At 35.3% G+C, this 27,034-nt stretch overlaps 1 protein-coding gene across 18 annotated transcripts in view; it reads right to left on the bottom strand.

Annotated features, from left to right (window-relative positions):
• LOC127070439 (disks large 1 tumor suppressor protein) overlaps positions 1 to 27,034 on the bottom strand; it is a 461,967-nt gene that overhangs the window by 7,874 nt on the left and 427,059 nt on the right. For all 18 annotated transcript variants that reach the window (XM_051008545.1, XM_051008424.1, XM_051008415.1 and 15 more), the window contains 4 exons: positions 2,048 to 2,261; positions 1,766 to 1,923; positions 864 to 1,113; positions 488 to 590 (listed from right to left, as the gene is read on the bottom strand). In XM_051008545.1, coding sequence (XP_050864502.1) covers positions 488 to 590; positions 864 to 1,113; positions 1,766 to 1,923; positions 2,048 to 2,261 — 725 coding nt within the window. The remainder of the gene's footprint in view (positions 1 to 487; positions 591 to 863; positions 1,114 to 1,765; positions 1,924 to 2,047; positions 2,262 to 27,034) is intronic.

Below are 27,034 nucleotides of genomic sequence, written 5' to 3'. Positions count from 1 at the left end.
TAGGTGAATAGTAGAGTATCGTCGAGTCTGTTCTTACATAAGATCATTTCTTTTCTTTTCCTTTTCCTTTTCTTTGTTTCCTTAACTCTATTCGATATACGTATATCAGGAATTAATTTATTGTTACAGGAAGGATGTACATTCTGCAAGATTGATTTTTGTCATTTGCTCGTTAATTCGTTTAAAAAGGGGGAAGATAAAAGAAATTCGAGAAAATAACGTTCAAGTTTACAAGATACTCAAACAAGATGCAAACAAGATAGATCGGTAGTACATCGATTCAGTGTATCATTCTGTTTTTGTATTATGTCACAATAAATATATATACGATAGTGAAGTATAATCAACGAACGAGATACCAGTGGAGAGAGAGAGAAGATACATACCACGAGAAGAACACTTAAAACACAATGATTATATAGGATTGGTACATGCACAGAACGTGCAGGACAAGTCCATAAAGAATTCATTTCTTTCCAATACTCACGTTCTTGATCCGAACCATCCTCGGACTTGTCGTCCTTGCTCTTCATGAAAGGAAACTTCCTGCTGAACGAGAAATTCTTCTTTTTCCTATCCAACGTCGATTGCTAATAAATGAGATAAAATAAATTACAATCAATCTTAAATCGATTATCGTTAATATTTTTCGATATAACTTTCTAATAATAACCATCTCTTTTTCTCTTACTTCTCGATATTACTTATAAAAACGCATAATAGATATTAATCGGAAAGCATTAGAAACGATTACAATTGAACGAGCAAATATAATTAGAGCTCGTTTCTTTCTTTTCTTTTCTTTTTTCTTCTTTTTTATTGCTTAGTCCATAATTAAAAGTAGTTTAAGGCGGGGTCTTTACCTTGTCGAGAATGACCGGCATGTGACCTTGAAACTTGACCGAACGATCCCTGGCACGCTGCTTACGCTCCCATCGCCTACGCGACGGAATTATACCAAGCCCTTCCTCATCACCTTGAGGAGTTACTCTTCGTGCTTGCCACCATTCGTCGTCGCTCGCATTCGTCACGTGTAGAATCTCCCCATAACGGAATGCCAATCCACGACTTGGCAATCCATCGTCCTTATTAGGATCGTAATCGAATAGAGCTCTTGAAAAAATAATTAAACAAGATTCGTTATGGTTTCGTTATCGATTTCTATTCTTTTCTTTTTTTTTTTCTTTTTCTTTTTTTTTTTTCCAACAAGTTTTTATCAAAATGGTAAGAATAATATTTTAATGTAAACAAAATATTTTATCGTAATATTTATTTTGTCGTAAAAAATATTTGTAGAAAGAATATTTCTAATTCTCTCTCTATATATGTATTTTTTTTCTTTTTTAAATATTTTTAATACGTTGAATGCCAAAGAGTACACCGATAATCGATATTAAGGTAAAAACACATAATTAGAGTAAATAAATAAATTAATTTTTAAATGTTATCGTTCTTACAAATTTATTCATGTTATGAATTTTGATAAATTTTATAAATTATTGTGTTTTCAATATTATCTATATTTTTATTACGACGTTGTGAAGATCCACCCTCGGAATAAGATAAATTCGTCAAACACGATTTTACATCTAGATTTATCTACTCTAGATAATATTTCGAAATAATGTATATCGTATAATAAAAAATTCACTTTTCAGTTATGTAGCATTAACACGGCATTCAACGTGTTAAAACAATTCAAAGAAGCTTTCTTCCTTTTTTTTTATTATTATTTTTTCTTTTCTTTATAAATTTTAAACTTTACCTTACGTAAAGGGATTTCTTCTGCGAGGTCCTCATGAGGGTACCTGTCATCATATTCTGTTGAGAAATTTGTTGTTTGAGATCATGGATCTTTGCTTCGAATCTGTTGTAATCCTCGGGCTTGTACTGTACAACGATCGTCACTGTTTGACCGGTGCCCTAAAGATATAAAAAAACAAAAAAAAAAAAAAAGAAAATGGAAAAGACTCGAATGATTCATTTGAAATTTTATAACGAATCTATTTATGCATCTATATATGTATATATAAGCATGATGTAATACCTTAAGGGCCGCTGCAGCCTCCTCGTGGGTGGCTGTTCGTAGATTGATGCCATTGACGCTTAAGATTTGATCGCCGCGACGAAGTTCACCACTTAAATCGGCTGGTCCACCGGCTAGGATGAAGGAGATGAAGATACCCTCGCCATCTTCACCTCCTACGATATTAAAGCCCAGACCCGAGGAGCCTTTGTTCAATACGACCGTACGGACTTCTCTGTAAAATGAAACGATACGAGATGAAGTTGTGATACGATAAATAATACATTTTTATTTATTTGATATATATATATAATAATAAATTGATAATATATTGATATCAATGATCAATGATCAGATAAGTTAATTTATATTTAATGCTATATAGTACTAATCTTAATAAAACGATAAATATATATTTATTTGAAGAAAAGAAAATTTGTAGTTATATTAAGAGTTAAATTAATGAATTATAATTTTTCTTTTTTTTTTCTTTTTGTTCTTTTCTTTTTATTTTAATTAAATTCGATCATCGATTCCTTAATTCAAAGTTCTTCTAATTTTCTAAACACCAGAACTAGTTCTTCGACATAATTCGATATTTCTCTTGTTTCTTTGTTGTTTTTTTTTTTTATCGTTTTAGAAAGAAACCTGTCCAACGAGAAAAATGTTGTTTTTGATATCGTTATCGTTATCGTTTAGAAACCAACTAGAAAAAATTTATAAGAGATAAAACGTCGAAGTCGCTTCTATATACGATAATCGTTTCCGGGTGAGTCCATTCAGGCGTGGAAATTGTCTCCTCCGTTTAACAACGACTAATAATCGTACCTAACGGCTGTCGACCGTTAGAAATGAAAAAGAGAAAGAGAAAGAGAAAGAGAAATAAAGTCAGATAAATCTCAGTCTTCTTCGATCTCCTTTTTTAACTTTTATTTTCTTTTTTTTTTCCCTCTTGATATACATCATTCTCCCTCGTTCTTCTACCGAGATATAAAGTTTTTTCATTAACGGCACGAGGTGGTTTGCAAGCGAGTTTCTAAACTATGTTGTTGGTCATTAATTGCTCCACTTCCCATGATGCTTTAATTAAACTCGTAAACTCTTGCGCTGTGTCATCTATCTTTTTCCAAGAAAAAACAAACGAACGAACGAACGAACGAACGAACGAACAAACAAACAAACAAACAAAAATCTCGAAAAAGAGAAAAAAAAGTAGTATAAGAAAAATCAAATTGTATTAGTTCGAAGAAGAAATTAAATCGATTTGGAGATCGATCGTACGATCGTTTGTTCGATAGATCGATCGATCGATTGATCGATTGATCGATTAATCGCGAGATATCTGACCGAATATCAAGCGACACTTCCAAAGCGATCGTAGTAGGAAGCTGCAATGGCGCACTGCGGCAAAATCATAGTCACAACGAAATTAGCACGTTAATTAAGGTTCCCATTGAAATTCGACTGCTTCGAAGTTCGCTGTATGACCTCGAGCGCTCTTCATCGTACACGAAGCAAGCATACTAGTAGTAATGCATGGACTCAAAACTGAATTTATCTTCCTGCCTCTTCGTCCCAATTTCGATGTACCTTCTCTTATGCGCAGAATTCGCATCTCTCTCTTTCTCTCTCTGTGTGTGTGTGTGTGTGTATCTGTTTGTCTCTCTCGATCGCTTATTCCTCGTCTTAATCAGCTTATAATGCATCAGTGTAATTTTAGTAATGTTAATTGCATTGATCAAATCGAAATTGTCGAGTATGAGATTAATAATTTAGTGTTTTATAAATTACGCAACGGATAAATATTTAATTTAGCAATTTTAAATAATTCTAATTAATTTGATTTTAATCGAATTTAATTAATTCCAAATAAATTCTCTTTTTGTCATTATACAAAGTCGACTGTACGACAGTTCGAAATAAAAATTAACGTTAGACGTGACGAGAAAGAAGACGCGAGAGACAAGAATCGATATGTTACCGTTCGAACGTTATATTAAAGTTTTCGAAGAATTCGAAAAATTCGACGAAGGAGGAGAATGAGTAGGAGTAGCTTGTATATATGACGAGGAATACTTCGATGTGGTTTTCCGGAAGTTACTACCAACCTCAACCCCATTTTATGGAAAGCACTTGGCGAGCGAGTAGGCACTGCTATACCCAACTATATCTGGCTCGCGTTAACAAAGACCTCAAATTAGCGGTCGCTCGATTACTGCAACTATGTTTTTAGAGCTCTATTAAGGTCATCAACGTGTACCAACTCTTATTACGTTCTCAACAAACAATACAACCCTTTTTTCTTTCTCTCTTCGTTGTTATGGAAAATATCGAGATTTTTCTTTTCTTTTCTTTCTTTCTTTCTTTTTTTTTTATTTATTAATCAAAGAAAACAAAAACGGAAAAGGATAAAGCGAAGAAGAAAAAAAAATGCGAACTAACGAGCATTTCGACGGGTTAATTAAATGGCAAACGTAATCGAGTTAAATCACGTTGCGTAAGTAGTTCGGCGGATAACACGTGATAAGCTTTATCCAGAATAGGGTAGAATAGGTCGTTGAGTATATGTAAGTAGCAGGTATACATGTGTCAGCAGGCGTGTAACGTAAAAATAAAAGGGGCGTGTTAATTAGCGCAGTGCTCTTGAACCAAATACCCTTCTTCCCTTCGTACAACTCGAATTCAGGGAAGTATTACGTCATGCTAGACCGGATGGTCGATTAAAGCACAGAACTGTGCAAGTACGTATTTATAAATACATAGAATGAATTGAAAATAAATATTACATTATATTACAGGAGAGAATAGAAATAATAAAACGAATGTTCAGGCTCTTCTCTCTTCTCTTCTCTCTTCTTTTTTTTTTCTTTTTTCTTTAAACAAATAAAATTTATTTTTAATACGAAATGAAAAGTTCTTCGATTATATAGATGTATTTCAATTGAATCCGTATTTCGAAATCGGACAACCATGTATTTTTATTTAAAAGGAAATTTGTTTTTCTTTTTTATCTTTTCTATTTTTCTTTTTTATTTCTTTCTAAATGACACGAAATGGAAAACAAAGAACACGATATCGAGACAGTGTAATGAACTATTGGAAACGTTTCACGAAGTAGCACAGACACAGGAGACCCCTGTACGTACGTATGTATGTATATATGATGTGTGTATGCATGTATGCATGTATATATGTACGTAAGCGAACTATAAGCGTCGTTTCTCCGTCGTCACCTCGAACGCTTGACGTCATTTCCATGCATCTGCATAACGTCCATTCACATTAAACGGATCACCAGGCGTTCGAACGTGCTGAACGTTGTCAATGAAGGGAACACGAGGGATATGAGAGAGGGAAAGGAAAAGGAAGAAGGGGGAAAGGGGAAGGAGAGCACAAAATGAGATATTTCGAGACCTTTTCCATTAACACGTCAAATCATTTTCATCATTGATCAAATCAATTTTACACACGTATAATTTTACCTGGAATAAAAAAAAGAAGATGATAAAAAAATCGGTAGCGATGAGAAAGCGCATCGAAAGCTCTCCTATACCTGAGAAAAAAAAAGAGAGAAACGAGGTCGGGTCGAGTGAAAAGCTCTCGACAAAAGAGAGAGAGAGAGAGAGAGAGAGAGAGAGAGAGAGAGAAAATGCGGTGAAAAGAGAATTGTGAACCTGTTTGGCGGGAAGTCTACGTGTCCAAATGGCGAGTTCAAAACTACTTGTCGTAGAAAGAGAGAAAGAGAGGAACATACATACATCATCACATACATGCATGTCATACGTCATACATACATGTATACATGATACATATGTATACACACATACACACAGACTACATACACGTCATCGCATTCACATAGTTATGAAAATACACATTTCACATTGGGAGTTTCACGAAAGGACACGTCACACTCACTCGTCTATCTCTTTCTCTTTCTCTCTTTCCAGTCTGCGCAGTGTTGGTCAGCGCACAGGTGACACCGTCATACGCATTGAGTGTGTGTATCAACGAGGTGGGAGGAGGGTGAAGAGGAGAAAGAGGAAGAGGGGGAGTAGGAGGCCACGTTGTCCTTTCTCTCTCTCTCTCTCTCTCTCTTTCTCTCTTTCTCTCTCCTTCTTACGCACCTTCCGTCACGTTTCACGCAGGTACTCGCGCCGCGTTAGCACCACCAATCTCTCCCCGCTGCCACCACCTTTGGCTCTTCCACCTCCTCTTCTCGCTACAATCGAACAACAACCACAGTTATAGCTGTTCTGGTAGTGGTAGCAATAGCAGGAGCAGCAGCAGGTGGCGGCCAGGAAGGAAGAAACACGGTGGCACCCTCTCAAACGATTGGAAAGTTTCCTCGTTGAAGGCGACATTCGAATAGGATTCACTCGCGAGACTCCCCACGTTTCTCACCGCGAACACGCGTTAACGAAGATTGTTTCTTTTTCTCGTGCATCGGAGGAAAAGGAAATTAAGAGGTAAAAGAAGAAGAAGAAGAAGAATAAAAAGAGAAAGAGGAGGAAGAGGATAAGGATAGATATCAAAGAAACTTAGTTTCGAACTTCCTGTTGTTTCCTTTTTATCTCTTTTCTTTCTTTTCCTTCTTCTTCTTTTTTCGTTTTTTCCTTTTATCTTCGTAATCTCGCCGTACAAGTAAGTAAGTAACTACCAAAGGTCTGATTCTCTCGAAGGATAAGAAGAAATCTTTCGAAGGGACAGAACACGGAGCCACATCTCGCGTACGTCGTCGAGGGCGTCGCGACGGATTAAATGCCGCATAGGTGGCCGCCGTGTCGCCATGCGCCGCGCCGCCTCTACGTTTCTACCCCCTCCTCATCCCTTAAGCAAAAAGAGAGAGAGACCGAGCAAGCGAACGAGAGAGCGAGAGAGCGAGCGAGAGAGCGAGCGAGCTATCATCAGATCGATAGAAATAAGCTGACTCTCGCACGCTACCGACCTAGACTCCCTCTCTCTCTCTCCCTCTCTCTCTCTCTGTTTCTCTTTCTATCTCTCTCCTTCCTCCCTCTTTCTCCACAACTTCTCTCCCACCTCTTTCAAGAGAAAAGGAAACTAGTAACGAAACTAGGACACGTAGTTCAATTTCTCCCTACTTACTCTTGACCGATTCTTATCATTGAATTTTTTCTTACTTTTTAAAAGATAGGATTTCGTATCCTTCGGGAACTCTAATCGAGGAGAAGAAATTATAATGAAAATCTTTTTTTTTAGGGTCGTTGATACTTTGAATTTAATTTTAATAAAAGTTCATTCGATAAGATTATTATTAAAGAGTTTCGTAGAATATATGTAATACAGGTAAGTACAGGCTGACCCGAAAAGATCTTTTATGATGTAAATAACGACATGATTACGCCATTCCATGTAATGTCACGTAAGATTTTTTATAAGAATATATACACACATATATTTTCTTTCTCTCGTACTCGAGGGAGTACGGAACCCTTCGATCACTAGAGATAACTCCACTGCGGATGATCCGTGCCAAGAGAGACGTCGAAGATTTCATCAAAGCGACAGAAACCTTGAGATTTCAATCTCGAGTGGTACGAAGGGAAACTTGTGAAGCATCGCGAAAAGGGTGGGTAGGAGGAGGGGTTAGGCGAACGGAAGACGGATCTCTCTTTCTTTTCCTCGAGGAAATTGAAAACTTTTAAAGCTCGTTTTATTTATTTTCTTTTCTTTTTTTTCTTCTTTAGTTTAATTTTTTGTTTCTTGTTTTTCTTTCTTTCTTTTTTCTTTCTTTCCTTCATTTTCTTTTCTCAAACATTTTCGCAAACGAAATTATCCTCGCGTCGTTCTTTCCTTTCTAAAAAATTATTTATCTAAAGATTTATTTTATTCATAGCGATCGCCGTACTTTACGAATTATCTTAACAGGGTTAAGACATTAAGAAATTTAAATTCGAGGAGAAGAAACAAGGAAGTCGAAGAAACGAGGATTTCCTTTTCCAAACGTATTAGTCAAGCAATTTCATGTCGACTTACACTTTTCCCCACCTTTTCTCTTCTTCCGTTCTTGGTATCCTCGGTGGACACAGAAATGCACTTTAGGGCTGTCCCTTTTTCCAACGAGAGAAAACGTATCGTCTCTCGTACGAACGTCAGTTTCTTCTCTCTCTCTCTCTCTCTCTCTTTCTCTCTCAAATACAAAAACTGTTCGATATATTTCCTCCGAGAATTTTTTTTTCCTTTTTTCCCCTTCCTTTTGTTTTTCATCTCTCCTCGCTCACGATCAATTTTTCTTTTTTGTCGTTCGAACGAGAAGAGAGAAATAATTTAAATAGAGCATCGATATACCTGATATTTGGAAAATGTCGAACAATACGAAATACGAAAGTCAGAGATAGTGAGTGCAGCGCAGGAGTTTATCTTTCTGATAAAGGGAGGAGAAAAAAAATATATACATATACACACACACATATGAAGAGGGATGAAAACTTTACGCCTATGCAATATCGAAAACAAATATAGGATTTTCTACGTGTTTGATGTCGAAGCCGTGACATAAAAATTGCTACAACGCCGCTCTTCTTCCTTTTGTTTTATTTTTATTTATTCGTGTTTTTTTTTTTCACTATTATTATTATTTCTTTTTTACGCGGAACTAATCGTCTCCACGTCGTTTGCTTTGAAGAGAAGAGAGGCGGATGGGAGTATGGGGTGAGGTGAGATAGAATAGGTGTGGTAGGATAGGGTGAGATGGGGTTGGGTAGAGTGGGGTGTGGAATAGGGTAGGTTGCGAGACGAACACGATCGACTCTATTCGGGCTTTGCGATGCATCTTGATCAACCGTGGACAATCTGATGAACACAGACTGCGCACGATGAAGCTACCACACGCCACTAGTTGCAAATTCTCTTCTCTTCTCTCTCTCTCTGCTCTTCCTCCTCTTCCTCTTCCTCTTCATCCTCTAGTTTCTCCTGCTTCTCCTATCCTGCTGGTATATATGTTTTTTTCCATCTCCTTCTCGCGTCCGCCGAGGCAAATTGCAGCCCAGTGAAACAGTGAGAGTGCTCGTGACAGTACAATTTAGCGGAGTCTCGTACCGACAAAGAATTTAATTAATTCCCGTTACGATCTTCCTTCGTCGCTTTTATTTTCTTCTCTATACGAACCCCCAACCCAACTTTTTTCCCCTATCTCTCTTTCTCTTTCTCTTGTTCTTTCTCTTTCTCTCTCTCTCTCTCTCTCTATACAATTTTTTTTGGACAACGCAATTAGTTAAAATTCAATAGATATTTCTGTCGGAATACGCTATACCCATGTTTTTATTTGTTTCTCTCTCTCTTTCTCTTTCTCTTTCTCTTTCTCTTTCCCTCTTTCCCTCTCATCGTTGCATTCGATTCATGAAAAATATTCTTCTTTTTTTTTTTTTTTTTTAATCGAGAGCACGATAACGTCAAAAAGGGACAAAGCGGAGAACGAAATTACTATGTCGCTTCGATCATTTTGCAATGAAATAATTGGAAAAAGCAAGCGCTCGTGTTTTATAATATAGTAACATATAATATAGGAATATATGGAAAAATAATCGTAGCAAAATCGACTTGTACCGCGTTGGCGTATATCATAGCTCGGTTTATTTGATGCATTTAGGGATGTGAAATTTTGATTTTGTCCGAACGATGAGAGAAAGAGAGAGAGAGAGAGAGAGAGAGAGAGAAAGAAAAACAATCGAGCGTTGGAAACTGTATAGTAGAACAGACGAACTAGAGAGAAACTGAGTGGCGTGAGCGAGAATTATGGGGTTTCTGTTTACGACGGATCGTTGATGGAAGCCGTGACGCTTTTGAAATTCCACGGTGGTTTCCACCTTGTCTACCCTCGTCTTCCGCTTTGCCGAGTTTCCAGACTCATTCACTCTCTCTCTCTCTCTTTCTCTCTTTCTGTCTGTTTCTATTACGATTAGAATTTATCAAGTCAAGCATTTCAAATTTCCAGTTTACATTTTTTTCAATCCTCCATTGAATATGCAAATATCATACTTCGACCTACATATATAACAAAATAGTTTAATGCTTTTGTAATAACAATTTCAAACAGAATTATATAATATCAGTTGGAATTTATCTTCGTTTTGAGATATGCATATGTTTGTTACATTCCACTTCACCTTTAACCCGTACACGGATATTACTGTAAAAGCTACAGTTACCATTGTGAACACGATCAACGTCGTTATTATTTCTCAAATTATATCGCATTTCATGATATTGTATATTTTATTACATTATGTTGCGTTACGTATCGTTATATCGCTACACATTATTTATTTATATTATTAATGTCATTTCTATTAATATAGTATTAATTTCGTAAATTAATTTGGACCGAGCCCTAACAGAGTTCCCAGGTGTTTTCCATTTCTCAATCGGACGCGACCACGCCCATTAACCTTTCATAAAATCTCCGTTTCTTCGAATTACATACATTCCAAAATTTCCACAGACTCATCCCAATTATCGAATCCAAATCGAGTGAACTTACTACACGAATACAAATTACAATTTGACTTCTTCATTTATCTCACTTATATCTCAATTCATTTATATATTAAATCTCCATTTCTCTATCGATTTTTTCTATCCCATTTCTCCCCCTGCCCCGATCGCCATCACTGAATTAATTCGTTCATTCATACGTCAATCACAACTTTTCAATAATCACGCGTATGCCATCTCTATTGTATTTCTTTCTTTTTTTCCACAGACAAAATGATATGTTTAAATGAAACATTTAATTTATCTATCCAAACAGTAACGAATAAACCGGTACGATGGTATACGGGATTCGGTAGCTCATTCGTCACAATTACATCGCCATTTTGGCCTTGTCAAGTGATGGCTATTAATCCTTTTCTTCTTTAATAGTCTCCCTTCTTTTTAATATTTCTCTCTCTCTCTCTCTCTTTCTCATTGTCTTTTTTTGCTCGATTCGTCAACTTTATCCTACATTTATCCCATTTCTTCCACTGATGTAACGCTCGAGCCGTTAAAAAAGAAATATCTCTCAAATGAGTCATTACGATCTAAACCACAACCCATCTTTCCTCTTTCTTTCTTTCTCTTTTTCTTTCTCTCTTTCTCTCTCTCTCCCTCCTTTCCCTTATACTACCTCTCTCTTTCTAAGAAACTGGTCGATTTCTTGGCTTTCACAGCTACGTCGGAGTGACCTCCTCTACATTTTTATCCTACAAACTATATATTCCAACGATTCTTCTATATTTAATGATCTCGTCATTCGTTCGATCGTTTTATAAAGAAGTTTGTAACACGTACGACGAGGTGAAAGGTTAAGTGCGATAAAAAAGTTGCATTGCCGACCAGTAGACAGTTGTTGGTGCAACAGAAGTCAAACGAACGAGCCGCCCTATAAAATAATCGTTCCTCAGCGACACGGATAATCATCTAACCCAAATTCCAAAGATGGTAATAACGTTTAAGAAAGAAATAAGGCGTACGTTCGTCATCGAGCAAGGAGAAGAAGACGTTTGTACGATTAAAAATTTTTTGAAGAAAAAAAAAAAAACATTCCTCGTACAATCTTAGCCTGAGGCTAAGTTTGTTGCTCGGCCTCGATTAAATCCTCTTCCTTCTATCTCACGAAGAACGATCGTTTCGCGATTTCCCCATGGCGAACGTCGTAACGAAATAAATGATTCTCAGCAACTATTTTGGACTTTCTTCTTTCCTTTAATGTTAATTAATTAATTAATTATTTATTTATTTATTGATTATTATTTTTTTTTATTTTTATTATTATATATCATACCTATCATACATATACGTACAAGGATAATCGTCTCATTTTCCGAGAACAGAATATTACATGAACATATTACTGGGGCTTACCGTTCTATATTGATTAAAACGGATTATATTAATCTGGATTATATTAATCGAATAATTTTGATGTTACAATTTAGAAATTCACCGCAAAGAAGAAGCTATATGCCGTAATCACGTATCATTGCGAGATACGAGATGTAGTGTTTCAATAGAAATTGCACGATTAATATTTGTTTATTTATTTATTTCTCTTTGAATTTATTAACGCGAATACTAGCTTATATACTTTAACGTTCTATTCCTTTTTATTCTGCTTTCCGTACGCTTAAATCTGAAAATTTAATTCGAAATGAAAAAAAAAAAAGAAAAAGGAAGCTTCACGGAAGCAGAACCTATTCGAAAATATTTTATTTAGATGACAGGAATTTCGTTACGTAGTTATAAATTGAGAAATAACAACTGAACGCCAGGAGATATTTTGTTGTCCAGGGAGTGTAATAAAAATTTCATTCGTCGAAATTTATTTTTTTGTCACACTTTTCAATACCTTTTTTTCTTTTTCTTTCTTTCTTTCTTTCTTTCTTTCTTTTTTTCTTTGTTTTACAATTCTCCCTTATTGCAGCGGACACTTCGATTAACGTAAGAACGATGAAATAAATTTCAATATTCTCAAAAATCATTCAAGCGCAAAGAGAATCATTAAGGTACTTACTTACTCGAGATTTGCTTTGTGACGATAAAGGACAAAAGAAGACATGATCTCGATGAGCTCTGATATTCACCACAACGCTATCGTATAACGTCTTCTTAGTTATTATGGTATCGCCTAACGTAGAGTATTATATTCTTCAACGTGAAACGAAACTAAGAATATCAATGCAATAAAAAAAGAAAGGAAAGGAAGAAAATTACAGACAAAAATAAAAATAAAATGAAAGAGCCGTGCGATTTTGAAGAAACAATAAATCCTGGAGAACGGCACTAAGTTATTTTTGTAATGGCCGTCGTAAGTAAGTAAGTAAGTACCTTCGCGATACTAGCGCGAGGAAAGCACGTGCGCCACACGTGTTCGGAATTAACATACCTTCTGTTCAGCTTGTCTCTCAAAAGTCGCCGGCCTAAAGTTGCGAACGGACGAAGCGGGAATATCTGTTGCCTGTTTCGTGTCATTTTACAACAAACTTCTTCCATAGAAGAGGAATCCTACGATATCACAATCGATACATTTCTCTCTCTCTCTCTCTCTGTCTGTCTCTGTTTCTCTTTCTCTCTTCGTACAACAAGACGAATAAAAAAAAATATATATATATATAAAAGAGATCGCCGTTCGACTCACGTAACACTTGCCACGAACGTGAGGAATATATCGATATTATTCGATACCTAGATATTCTTTTCCTTTCCACGTAAAAACACATAAACACACATATCCACCCATAGGACACGCACACACATACACCTTTATTCCTAATTCCAAGGTTTCTCAACGTTCTCTTTTTCCTTTTCTCTTTCCTTCTTCTTCCTCTTCTTCCACTTTACTTTTTCTTCCTTTCTTTTCTTTTCTTTTTTTTTTTCACATCGAACAATCGAACGTATATAAAGTTTCTTTTGGAGTCATCGATGAACGAGAAATTTATTTCTCCCTTTTTTATTTTTATTTTTTTTTCTTATTTCTCTCAGTTCCTTCTTTTCATAAAAAGTTCCATTAACTCGGATGGCGTTAGACTTCTTTTCTCAACGATAATATAATCGCAATAGACGACGATGAAGTTTTTATTCGTATAACGTTTGGCTCCTTTCGCACGGTGCATATAACTGTCACACGACGACGACGACGACGACGACGACGACGACGACATTGAACTTTCTTACTCTTTGTCCCTTCCGCTGATCCATCGACTATAGTAGAGAGCGTACGTTTGAATTTCTCTCTTTTTCTCCCTCTCTTAGTTCGTCCTACTACTACTACTATTACCACTACACTATTACTACTATTACTACTACACACGACTCTACTACTCCTCTTCTTCCTTCTTCTTCTTCTTCTTCTTCTTCTTTTCTCTTATTCCTTTTCTCAGTCAAACTGGTCCGGCCGGAATCTGTTATTTTTAGCCTCCCAGCGTGCCGAGGCTACTTACGGGGTCAACATCACCACCATAGGCGCATGTGCCTGCCTATGCGTTGTCTCTTCTCATTTTCCTTCCTCTCTCTCTCTCTTTCTTTTTCTCTTTTTCTTTCTCTCTCTAAGCAATACACCTACGCTTTATCTCTCTCTTTCTCTCTCTTTTCTCTTTTTCTATATATATATATGTGTGTGTGTATATATATTTTTCAAAAGATAACACATTCGTCGTCCTTCCCATAAACGTAATTATCACTTCATAAAATCAATTTATCTCAAGATAAAATTTCAAAGATGAAAAGTTTACGAAGGTTACGAAAACGAATCAATCCCCTTCTCGATCGACGGTAAATTCCATTCGTGAACTTCGATGGACAACACACGATGACATAAAGTTCATAGTACAAGAAGCAATCATTTAATCTGATTGATTCGATACACTGTATTATTGATATATTTTGTAATGTCCGTTGTCAACGCTCGACGTATATGCACGAGTTAATTTTTCACGTCAATGTAAATATATCTATGTACGGCGATCGTCGAAAAGATCTCATCTGTAAATATTTTAGAACTCGCGATAATAATATGGAAAAGAAAAGAGAGACGAAAGAAGAATGACGAGGAAGAAAAGAAAGATATGAGTTTCATTCGACGTTATCGATGGATATTAACGTTGACGAATTTTTAGAAGGAAAAGAAAGAAAAAAAAGGGAGATAGATAGATAGATAGAGAAAGAGAGAGAGAGAGAAAGAAAATAGATCAAATCGAATCGAATCGAATCGAATCGAATCGAATTCAAACTTAAATCCCGAACTCCCTTTGGACTTTTCGATTCCGTTGCCGTTGAATTTGAGAAGCTTCACACTCGATACGCCTGTCGATACATCGCGTCCGATAGATGCACCGAATCGAAAGCCTTTCAAGGAACACTATACGTACGGTCGAGTGCGCGATACACTTTCGTTTCACGGACTTTTCCATCCTCAAAGGGAAGACAAAACGAAAGTAATTCGACCGTGCAAAACTGTCGGTCTTTATGATCTCCGAGTGAGTTACATGTATAAAAGCGTGCACGTATGGATTGACTGACTCGAAAGTTAAAATAAAAGAAAAAGAAATATATCAATTACGACGTGACCCATTCCTTAGTTCACTCTCCTCTCCACCCTAACTCCACCTTCTTCGAGATAAACGCGCGCAAACTTTTAAAATCTCGAAGTTATTATCGCCAATGTTCAGTATTTACTTACTTACTACACTCGGTGGAGCGATTAAAAAAACAATAAAAAGAAAAATAAAATGTATTTGCGGGTTTGACTATTATTTCTATTTATTTATTTATTTCTTCAAAGGATTAAACTCGATCTATATATATATATATATATATATACCTATATCGTTATTATAAACTCGGAAATATCACGTTTCTCTTTTTTATCAAACTATATATATATATATATATATGTATATATTTATTTATTTATTTATTTCGATTTTTATATTTCACGATAACACTCGAGTTTGTTGCATATATCAAAACGGAAATCGTTTATTAGAAATTTATATGACAAACCAGTGGTAATATGTTCGAACAAACAACCCATAAAATTCGTTCTGATAATTTAACGTTACTTCCGCGTATTTCAATTCTAATACCACGTTATTGTCGAAAGCGACGTTGACTATTACCGTTAACGGAAAAATATGAAAAGAGAGAGAATCCGGTGGCAGCGGTACGCTTTCGAAAGATTTTTCCGTAGAATTTACGGTGAATGTTGTCGCGTGGAACGATCGTGAGAAAATCTTGATGATTCGTTGGACGGTATGTAGGTAGGTAAAAAAAAAAAAAAGAAAAAAAAAACAAAAAAAAAAGAAGACAGAATAAGTGAGAGAGCCGATCGAAATGCGAGTTTCTGGATTGTGGACGTAGCAATTATCGTTAACGATCGACTCTGCTCGATCTTTTTTGTCGAGTTTCCTTTCTTTTTCTTCTCTTTTTTCTTTTCCAAGAAGAAATAATCGTGAAATCTTCTAATCGAAAAATTCTTACAAACGGATATATAAAGGGAATCGAACGAACGAACGAACGAAAGAAAGAAAGAAATGAAAAAGAAAAGTAGATTGGAAAAAAAAAATCACTTGGAAGACGTGTCGCGAACACGGAATTTCCGCGAAGGCCTTTTCCACAGCTCTAAATTCAATTAACGACGAGCAATTATTAATGGAAATTGCGGGATCTTCTAACGTGGAAATTTATGAATACGCATAAGCCCTGGACCCTCATCCTCCTTCGCCACCACCATCCTCTTGCTGCTCGCTTTTATATGCAAATATCGTTGAAAATCGTTGGAAAAGTTCGTATAAGAATTCGTGAGAGTTTCACGACAGGAACGATGCATTGTTTTCAAAATCTCGCGCCTCCCTTCTTATGCAAATCGATTAATTAACGACGAAAGTAATCAGGATCTTTCGAATATTTCGTTTCCTCGCGATAATTTTCAATCTCGAACCATCCCGTTTTATAATTTTACTAAATTATCCTATTTATCATTTCAAATTATTTTTCACGTTGAATACAAATTAATACAAGTCGATAATATTGATCGATCGATCGATCGATCGATCGTTCGTTCTTTCGTACGTTCGTTCGTTCCTTTCAATTACAGATAATTGTTCGAAGATTAATCCGATTTTTTTTTTCACGATTTTAATGGAATCGAAATTAACGGGATATTATTTGAACGAGAAGTTCCACGATAATTTTCAATCTCGAACTATCACGTTTTAATTTTACAAAATTATCGTGTTTTTCATTTGGAATTGTTTTTCACGTTGAATACAAATTATAATAAAAGTTGATGAGATCGATGAGATCGTTCGTTCCTTTCGATTATAAATAATTGCTCGAGGATTAATTCACTGTTTTTTTTTTCCTTTTACGATTTTCAATAAATCGAAATTAACATTATTTAAACTCGATTAATTTGACGTAGTAACGCGTCGCGTTTACGAACCCATGAAAGATCAAGACGAAGAAGAATCGACGCGAAAAAGGATCGACCGTGGATCTCTTCGAAAGATCTTTACGGCGCGTCGGTCGTCGTTCGAATGACAGATCTAGAGGTCTAATGCCCTCTGACTATCCCCCACATTATCCTATCCCACTACTCTTCTACTCTTCCTCTCCTTGTTCCTTGTCATCTATTCGGTGAGAGTACATTTTCAATTCTTTTTCTTATTGGTTGTTTCGAACGACTTTCTTATGCGTCATCGCGGCCGAACGCCGATATCTCCACCCACGTTTCTTGATCACCTTTAAAGATCTATTCCGGTCACTATTTTTAAATAATATCATTTAAATGTGTCGACGACAATCGATCATCATCTTTCTGATTTCAATTTTAGGATTTAATGTACTGATAAAAAAAATATTTTCTTTTCTTTCTTTTTTTCTTTCATATATGTATATAAATGTTTTTACATGTAGTGTAAAAATCAATTATTCATCAATTAATTAATTAATTGATACAGATCGATCAATTATTCATGTTAATTCATTACCGTATGATCGATGGGAATGTTAATTAAGTTATTACACAGACAATATTAATTAATATTAACCTTATCAATATTATTTTTAATAATCTTACGATCAATTTGGCGAAATTGAAGAGAAGCAAAATATTTCTTTTCTTTCTCCTTTTTTTTTATTATTTTTTTTCTTTTTACATCATCGGAAACGATGTTAGATGATTGTTTTGGATGATTTGGATACCGTAGAATTCAAATTCGAAACGGATGTTTATTCCTTTTATTATATGTCGTTTTCTAACTGCACGTAGACGTAAACGATAAAATTATTTTTCACGTTGGTTTTCACGGCGTGGAGAGTGCGCGCCAATGAAAGTGAAAGCGTAGGAGGCGAGCACGAAACGCGTGGTAAAAAAGGATGAATCGCGAAGGAGCTTTGTCACGCTCGATGAGCATAAATAATTCATTTTCTCTCTCTTTCTCTTTTACGACGTAATAATTGATAATGTTTCCCCGAGCACAGTTTTCACGGTTCGTAAGAGAGTCCTCAAAAGAGAAAAAGAAACAAAGAGGGGGAGAGAGAAAGAAAAAAAATTCCAATAACTACACATTTTCAATTATCACGAAAAAAAAAAAAATTAGAAATAAATGGAAACTCGTACCTCCGATATTCGCGATTATTATCGATCATCAAAGTCATTAGAACGATGACGTTAAAATTGTTAAATCTAGAAGAGAAAAGAACTAGTTCGTGGAAGCAGCATGACGTACGTATTATACACGTAATATCTCGAAAAGATCGTTTCTCTCGATTTCGTATATTTATAGACTTTTTCAAAACCGATACGACGAACTTACGTAATACTTATCTCGGGTACGTACTCGAAACTCGAAAGCGTACACCGTTTCTATAATTATTTTACCGGTGAGATAATGGGATATATAAAAAAGAGAAAGAGAAAGAGAGAGAGAGAGAGAGAGAGAGAGAGAGAGAAATGAGAGAGAAAAGAAAAAGAAGGAAGTAATCAAGAATCTCACGGAAGAAGAAAAGAAAGAAAGGAACGACGATTATTTTGAACGAGGAAGGAAGTTTTATGGAGTCGATGCACAAGAAAGAAAGAGAGAGAGAGAGAGAAAGAGATAAAGAGATGAAGAAAATAAGGAAGAAAAATGATATCTCCTCTTTTCCATAATACCGTTTCGTTTTAACAATAAGTGTCTTACGACGAACGTAAAAAAGTCGTAACGAAACGAGACGAAGTCGAGACCGAAGGGAAGGAAATTTAACTGCGAGGAGGAGAGTTTATCGTACTCCTTTGAAACAAAAACGGTGTGTCTAGTTTTAAACGACTTTTGAAATTCTAATTCGGAATACGATCGAGTCGGGATAACGCGATGCTTCCAAAGAGAATCTCAGTTTATTGGAAAACGATTCCTTCTTTTTTCGTTTCATCATGCAAAATAAAATAAAAGAAAAAAAAAAAGAAAAATAAAAGAAAAAGAAAAACAGAGGAAAAGAAAGAGAAACTTGTTAATTACACTTTTGAAACACTACTACGTTATGATAATGTTTCGATATTTTCTTTCTTTCTTTCTTTCTTTCTTTTTTGTTTTTTAAATCCCCTCGTAAAACGAAGTTTTCTAAATCACTTAACAACTTTTACATGGATTTTCTTTCGTAAAGTAGATATACGATTCGAACGAACAAAATGAACGAATAAACGAACGAACGAACGAACGAACGAACGAACGAACGAAACACGCGTGACACTTTCCGTGGCAAGACTGCGTGCGTGCGTGCGTGTGTGAACGAAAGAGCCCGACAATTGGTAGAGTAGCCTTCGAGTTGCGGTAGCAACGAACACTTTCTACCTCCGAGGCGATCGGACTTTGCTAAAGACCGATTCGCACCGCACACTATACTATACAGATAATATTATAACGATGTAATCCAAGAGATAACGAACAAACACGACTAACGGATCGTTCAACAGATCTTACTCTAAGAATCGAACCTATATTGTTTACGATTTATTCCAACTGATACAAATATTTATATCGTACGTTTTTCTTTTTATACGTTTAAAGACAACAAAATAAATAAATAAATAAGTGAAAGTAATATCAAAGTAATTTATATACAATAAACGACGATATTAAACGGTATCAGCGTAGAAACATTAAATTAATACTTATTAAATTACAACTGCTCTTTTATATCTTATTAATTAATCACTTTTAACACTTCGATGAACTTGCCATAATTAATCGGAATTATTTTGTAAAAAATTATATATATATATATATGCTCAAGTCGATATTGTTTTATATGTTCGTAATAGAAAAATATATACGATCGTACGAATTTTATCGTTCGTTGTAGGCTTAGACAACGCGTCGAGTAATACTAACGTATACGTTCGTTCGAAAGATGCACGCACCCCACTGAACCGATGGACTCGAGGGGGATTTCTACCCTTCTTTCGGAATAAGAGAGGGATGTACTTTTCAGCATTGTGAACCCTCGCCAATCGGCATGACTGTCGCTCCCTGTCACTCCCTCGATGTTGGTCGATAAACGGAATGACTACGAAGAAGTCGACAGTTTGCAATGTATACCTACATACATATATATACATATATATACATATATATATATATATATATATATATATGCATACACACACACACACACACATATATATATGATTTATTGACGTTTCGTAACCGTAGGAAGACCTAGTAACTCTACGTGATCTGACTTTTTCTCTTAATGTTATTTAAATTCAAAAGGGCAAAAAAAGAGAAAAAAAGAAGAAAAAAGAAATAAAAAATAAAAAATAATTGCGAGCCGCATCGAAATCGTAACTCTTCTTTGAACTCTGCAAGCATCATTTTTGTTCATCCTATCTAAAAAAAAAAAGAAAAAAAAATAGGACGATGCGAACGATGATAATTTAATTCTGTGGAAAACCAAACGAAGAAGAAGAAGAAGAAGAAGAAGAAGAAGAAGAAGAAGAAACAAATAAAAAAGAAACAATAAAATATATGAAGTGATATATAAAAGTTATAAGGAAATAAAATCGAAATATACGAGCAAATGCCATGGGATACTTTTTTATCGGAGGGGAGAAAAAATAGTGTGAGAAGAATCGCAGAGAGGAAAAAAGAAAGAAAGAGAGAGAGAGAGAGAGAGAGAGAGAGAGAGAGAGAGAGGAGAGAAAAAGTATAGTCGATAGTTAGGAGAGATCGCATGGTTGACACCGCGTGCATAATGTCGCCTAGCGTCGCGTCTCTTAGCGTCGGTATTGGAATCCCGCATGCACCGGTGCGCTTCTACGGGCGCTCTCTCGTCGTTCCTAGTAGCTCCGGTATGCCAGACATTGTTACTCGAAGGTCTCCGACAAAGCCGTACAACTGGTTTTCTCAAATACCACGTTTGCTGTAGGAACGTTGTACGTTCTACGACCCGGACGAAGCGCCGGCAATAAGAGAGATAGAAGAGGATAGGAGTAGTGTGAGTATTGTAAAAGAAAGAGAAGAAGAAAGAGGAAGAAGAAGAAGAAGAAGAAGAAAAAAAAATACGTCCTCGTGGCGAGACGAAGAACGTATACACACGTCCAAGGTTCTCCGAGGCTCCCCGACCTCCGAGAGAATTATTTCTGCGGGTTGCCCGTAGCTTGTGACTCAAATGCACCACATCTGTTGCCTCACACTCCTTCTGACCTGTATATTTATCGATCTTATTTCTAACAATAACTTCCAATTGCATAGTTATATATCCTACTTTATTTATTTTCGAAAAAGAGGAACAAAAATGTATTGAAGAAAAAAAGAGAGAAAAAAAAGAAAGAAAGAAATAGAAAGAGAAAAGAAGAAAAAGAGAAAGAGAGAGAGAGAGAGAAAAAAAATTCCATCCCGTAAAGATTCGCATCACGATGATTATACCGATTCGACTTTTCTCTGTAATATGATTTATATATTCGTAAAGAAGAAAATAATAGAACGACACGTTGATTATAGGGAGGAGAAGAAAAAGCTGGGAGAGTTTATAAATATATTTCCCTCGATCTGAATTTTCATAACCGATTATACGTCGGCGCCAACGAGAACAACGCCATCCTCCTCTTCGACTTTTTGTTTCGGTCTTTTTGTTTCGTTCGTTAAATCCTCTCCTTCCATCTCCTTCCTCCGTATTCTTCGTATTTTCCGTATCCTTCGTCCTTTAGCATAGCCCTTCGTTTCTTCCTTTCTTCTTTCCTTCCTTACTCTCTTTCATCCTTTCCTTCAATGCGCTTTCGTCGAATGACGAAACTTTTATAAATGCTTTTAAATGCAACGACGAGACCATTGAGAGACTAGAAAGTAGAAGGAGGAGGAGGAGGAGGAGGAGGAGGAGGAGGAGGAGGAGGAGGAGGAGGAGAAGGAGGAGGCTAGCTGAGAAATTTACAATTCAAATGACCGATACATCGAAAATTTTCGGTGGGGAATTCAGTTGAACAAACTTATATCTAGCTCGAGGCTACTAGCATCGTGTCTCCCAACACCCCAGTTCGATGTCCCTTCTAATATCCAACTTCTAAAACGATTTGCCACGTTCTACCTCGATCAAATTTTCCCAATTATTTTCATGAATCAAACTAGCCGGTTCTAGTCTCCTAGGTACTATCTTATTCTTGATGCAAATATCGAGGAGACTCTAGGAGGAATCGGGTAATATAAAATAGATTTTACGATGTATGAGTAAGATCGTTAAATTCATCTATCGTTGATTTAGATGACACTTATCTAATTAAGATGAGAACTTGTTCGAAAGGAGAGATATATTCTCGTTCTCTCTCTCTCTCTCTCTTACTATTTTACATCGCTCATGTAAGAGAAAACCTTAATTTCATTTGCTTCCTACTATATAATCGAAAAAAGGGAAAGAAATATCGTAGTTAGTTACTCCAGTATGATGGAAACGTCGAAAACGACGTTGTATATGTACTCGTATGCATATACATGAACGGAATGGTTCGCAATGAAGAAAGATGGAGTTTTCGTACGCTATGAAGGAAAGAGGAAGGAAGAAGAGGAAGAATGAGAAGAGCAAGGGAAAGGATCGAGAGATCGGGGTACAAACCAAGCTATGAAACTAATAATTAAATTCCCTAGTGGTAAGGAGGGGAGGAAAAGAGGAAGAGGAAAAGGAAGAGGGACACGAGGAAAAGGGTGTCTCAGTGGTGATATACGTCAGCAAGGTATGCAAAGTGCACACACGTGTCTCAAGAAATTTTCTTCTTACGACCTGACGGAACATGGAAACTTCTCAATCCTATCTCAATCTTGAATGAAAACATCTTCAGCGAGAAATTCTCAAACGTATGAATATCTATGTTGCATATATATATATATGTATTACATGTATACATATGTACATGCCAAGTATTATCATGAAAGGCTTTTCTGGATGCATCTTAAGAAATAACGGAAATGTAATAATAACGAATGACCTCGAGTCATCCTCGAGTTAATTCTACGTCATATCCCCTTCACGTATCTTCTGACCTCTTTTTATTACGTTCGAATCATTAAAAGAAAAAAAGAAGAAAAAGAAAAGAGAAAAATCGTCGATAGAGGAAGCGGATTTGTACGTATGTACGTATGTACGTACGTACGTGCACTTAATGATCGCGCTAGGTGGTGACGAGAAATCGTTGGAAACGAAGGTACTTTGTTTCGTTCATTAAATTTACATTCGCGTTCGATCGGAGCCAACGATTTCTCTTTTCTCGATTTCTTTCGACAGGAAGTTTCGCCCGGTTAACGATGACTCGTTATAACTGGAAGAAAAATCGAATGAATCCAAATAATTTTGTAAATTGTATCCGAGAGAATACGAAGTTTCCAAGTACTAAACGTTAATTAACGAAAAGATAGGAAAGGTCATTGAAAAAAAAAAAATTAAATAAAAAGAAATAAAATAATAGACAAAAAGAATTATTTTCACGATTAATATCAGGAAAACGTGGTGTCTTATTAGAAAAATAATACGAATGATTCACTTACGTTTCTTAGGAATATAAAATTATAAAATTAAAGTTATATCGTCAAGTGAGACACTCGGTATATATGTATGTAGGTATGTATGCATATATATATATAGGGTCTAGTTCCAACCAATTTACATTTGTCCTGTCACGGTCGTAATAAGCACTTTGCACGATACCGGAAGGGCTCGACGAAAGGATCGAAAGGTCGGTTTCGATAACGCGTCAGCTCGATTACATTCACCGGCGATCAATCAACGATACGACAAATGTGTGGGCGTCGTCTATAGTTGCGGAACGTTAAACGCACTCAAATGAATTGCTCATTTCGTAGTATGCCGATTAACGACTCGAATTTCAGTCATCTTTTTGCCTTTTCTGCTTCCGATCTACGATAAAAGAGATACTTGCTAATTGCAATGTGTGTATACATATGTATATGTATATATATATATATATATAAAATGTCAAAGTTGATTGATATGCCTATGCCTTTTTATAATTTTCAGTTTTTTTTTTTTTTTTTTTTTATTTAATTGCACAACGAATAACGTAATGACGAATTTTCCTTCTCTTTCTCTCTCTCTCTTTTTTTTTATTTATTAATAAGAATATGTAAACTGTGATCCATTTATTAAGTTTTGTAAGAAAATAAAAATAAAAAGATCTAGTGAAATACGATCTACTAATCTAATTCTATTCTCTCTGACTGGTAAGCGTTGTCTGGAAATTTGAATGTCTGTTTCGATTACTTTCGAAGCAGGGAGACTGACGTGCGTGCTGACCAATACAGATTCGTAGAGAAAGCCAGGAGACATAGTGGCACGTACACAAAGCTTTGTTTGTGTAAGATATCCGTCGTTGCTTACATTGATTCTAGGAAATAGGCTGGTCCAGAGACTGACCTACATGTGTATATATATATATATATATATATATATATATATATATATATATCCCATATATATGATATCCCAACGAAAAGTATCCACCAGGGATTATTATGAAATCTAGTGATTTTTTTCGAAAAACCCCAAGACAGGTCAATTTTATTTTCGAATTAGGGACAGACAAATCCTTGTCATATATTCATCTACTTTGATCTAAACCCTTAAGATTGATGATAACCTTTTTCAAAATGTTAAATGTCAACGGAGATCAAGTTTCATTTCGTTTGGAAAATCTTTTAATTCTCTTTAAAATTGTGTTTTATTATTTATTTAATCTTTCTTCGAATCGATAGTTATCGATAAAATGCGTTTTGACTTTCAGATTGAAAAAATCTTTTTATTTTAGTAAATCTTCGTTGACCTACATTTAGTAATAAAATCATTGCTACGTGATACGTCAAGCATACTACAGCACATCACCGTTCTAATCCGTTGAATGGGTGAGATGTTATATTGAATAACAAAATTATTGATCCAATCTTTTTATCAAATAATTTGACCGGAAAGTCATAATTCGATTTATTTCAGGGTTAAATTTGATCATAGAAATCATGACCTGAATATATCGAACAAGTATTTTTTCAATACTTCACGCAACTTCTCAATATGGTAGTTTTTAAAAATCTCCATTTTATCCATCATTTACACCCTTTGATTTTTTTCTATAGGGATATTTAAAATTCAGAATATATACCATCCGAGCATCTTCAATAGAGAAAAATTTAACAGCGCATAATACGAAGAATGCAGCCGGATTACATCGGATGTAACACTGAGCAAAGATTTTATTGATATGGATATCGACGATATATATTTTCAATATTTAATATATTCCTTTCCTTCTTTTTTTTTTTTAATTGTTTTCAACCTGAGATTGAAAGGCATTTTCTCAGAAAATACTGACCTGAAAATTAAAAAAAAAGAATGGAGTAATATTGTAAAGAGAATTAAAAAACCTTTCAAATGATATACCATTTGATCCTTGTTGCCATTTAAGATTTTTAAGAGGGTTGTCACCCCTCTTAGAGTGTTGGTCTAAAGTAGGTGAATTTATGTTAAGGATCTGTACCCTTCGAGAATAAAATTAACCTGTCTCAGTATTTTTCAGAAAAAATTATTAGATTTCATAATAAACCTGGTGGACACTTTTCGTTGGGCCATTGTATATAATTTTATATACATACATATATATATATATACATATATATATATATATATATATGCATATATAATTTAGGAGTTTCGAAGGGATCGTAAAATAAAATATCCATACACAGCCATTTATAATCCTTGTGTATATGTACGTAGAGACAAAGAATTGATTGTAAATTTCTTTTGAACGATAAACCGTAAAAATATGAAAAATAAAACTAAAACGTTTCAAAGAGTACAGATATCATCGCAAGTGGAGTTTCATTGGTCGTAACATCTAAAATTATTCGAACGAAACATATCCGATATAAAGCGTCTAACATGAATCTAAACGTCTAACATGATTTCTTAGAAATTCTCGAAATAATAGACATATAGGAGATAAAAGATAAAAATAGAAACAAAAAAAAAAAACAAATGGAAAAGTTACGCGATGCATTATGTAGCCATAATTCAACTTCTTTGTGCTTCAATTTGTCGTTCGAGCCGAGTCAAATGAAAAGAAAGAACGGACTAGTTTACTTTACACGATTCGCCCTTTGTAATTTTTTCTTTCTTTGATATCAAAGTCTCGACGCCGACTGTATCAACTCGTCGATAGGTCTTTTCCTTGTATTAAATTTAATTTAAGAAGGACTCTCGTTTAGTTAGTATATAAAAAAAAAAAGAAAGAGAAAGAAAAGAATAGAAAAGAAAAGAAAAATAAAAAGGAACAAGAAAGAAAGAGATTAAGTGTCCGCGAAGAGTGTTGAGAACGAAATGCAACAAGAACGTATGAATTTAATATTTCTTGGCCTTGGATAATTTTAATACGAATTTGTACTACTGATTAAAATCGTTGTCTCTTCGTTATGTGCATAACAAGCTCATTGAATTTCTTCGTTAAGTATGACACATGCTTCGGGCTACGCGTTTCTTCCAACAAATAATAACTACGAGCGAGAAGTTGCTTAAGATTTACCTAATAATAATAATAATAATAATAATAATAATAATAAATAATAATAATAATAATAAATAACAATAATAATAAATAATGATAATAACGATAAAATTAATACTAACAGTAATAATAATGATGACGATGATAATAATACAAATAATAATATTATAACAAAATCGTTTAAATTCTCTATCAAACAAAGGAGAACGTATTGCGTCTATTCGTAGAATTCGCATTAATATTGTAAATTAAGTGTCCGATGTTAATTTCTCACACTTTTGGCATCGGTATTGCTTCGCTCAAAATGTCGCGAGAAGGTTTCGCGATCCTGGCTCGAGAAGATGGCTCGCTCGTTGCCACGGGCTAAATTTAATAAAGAAAATCCTTCGCTACTAGAAGCGGAGGGTAAGTCTTTAAGAAACGTCAGTCGTAACTCTCTTAATGAGGTTGCTCAAAGAGACGCGCAAGTGCTT

This window comes from Vespula vulgaris, chromosome 1 (assembly GCF_905475345.1).
Source record: "Vespula vulgaris chromosome 1, iyVesVulg1.1, whole genome shotgun sequence".
Classification (NCBI taxonomy): Eukaryota; Metazoa; Arthropoda; class Insecta; order Hymenoptera; family Vespidae; genus Vespula; species Vespula vulgaris.
The sequence above is the reverse complement of the archived record's forward strand: the minus strand, read 5'-3'. Positions and strand labels throughout refer to the sequence as shown.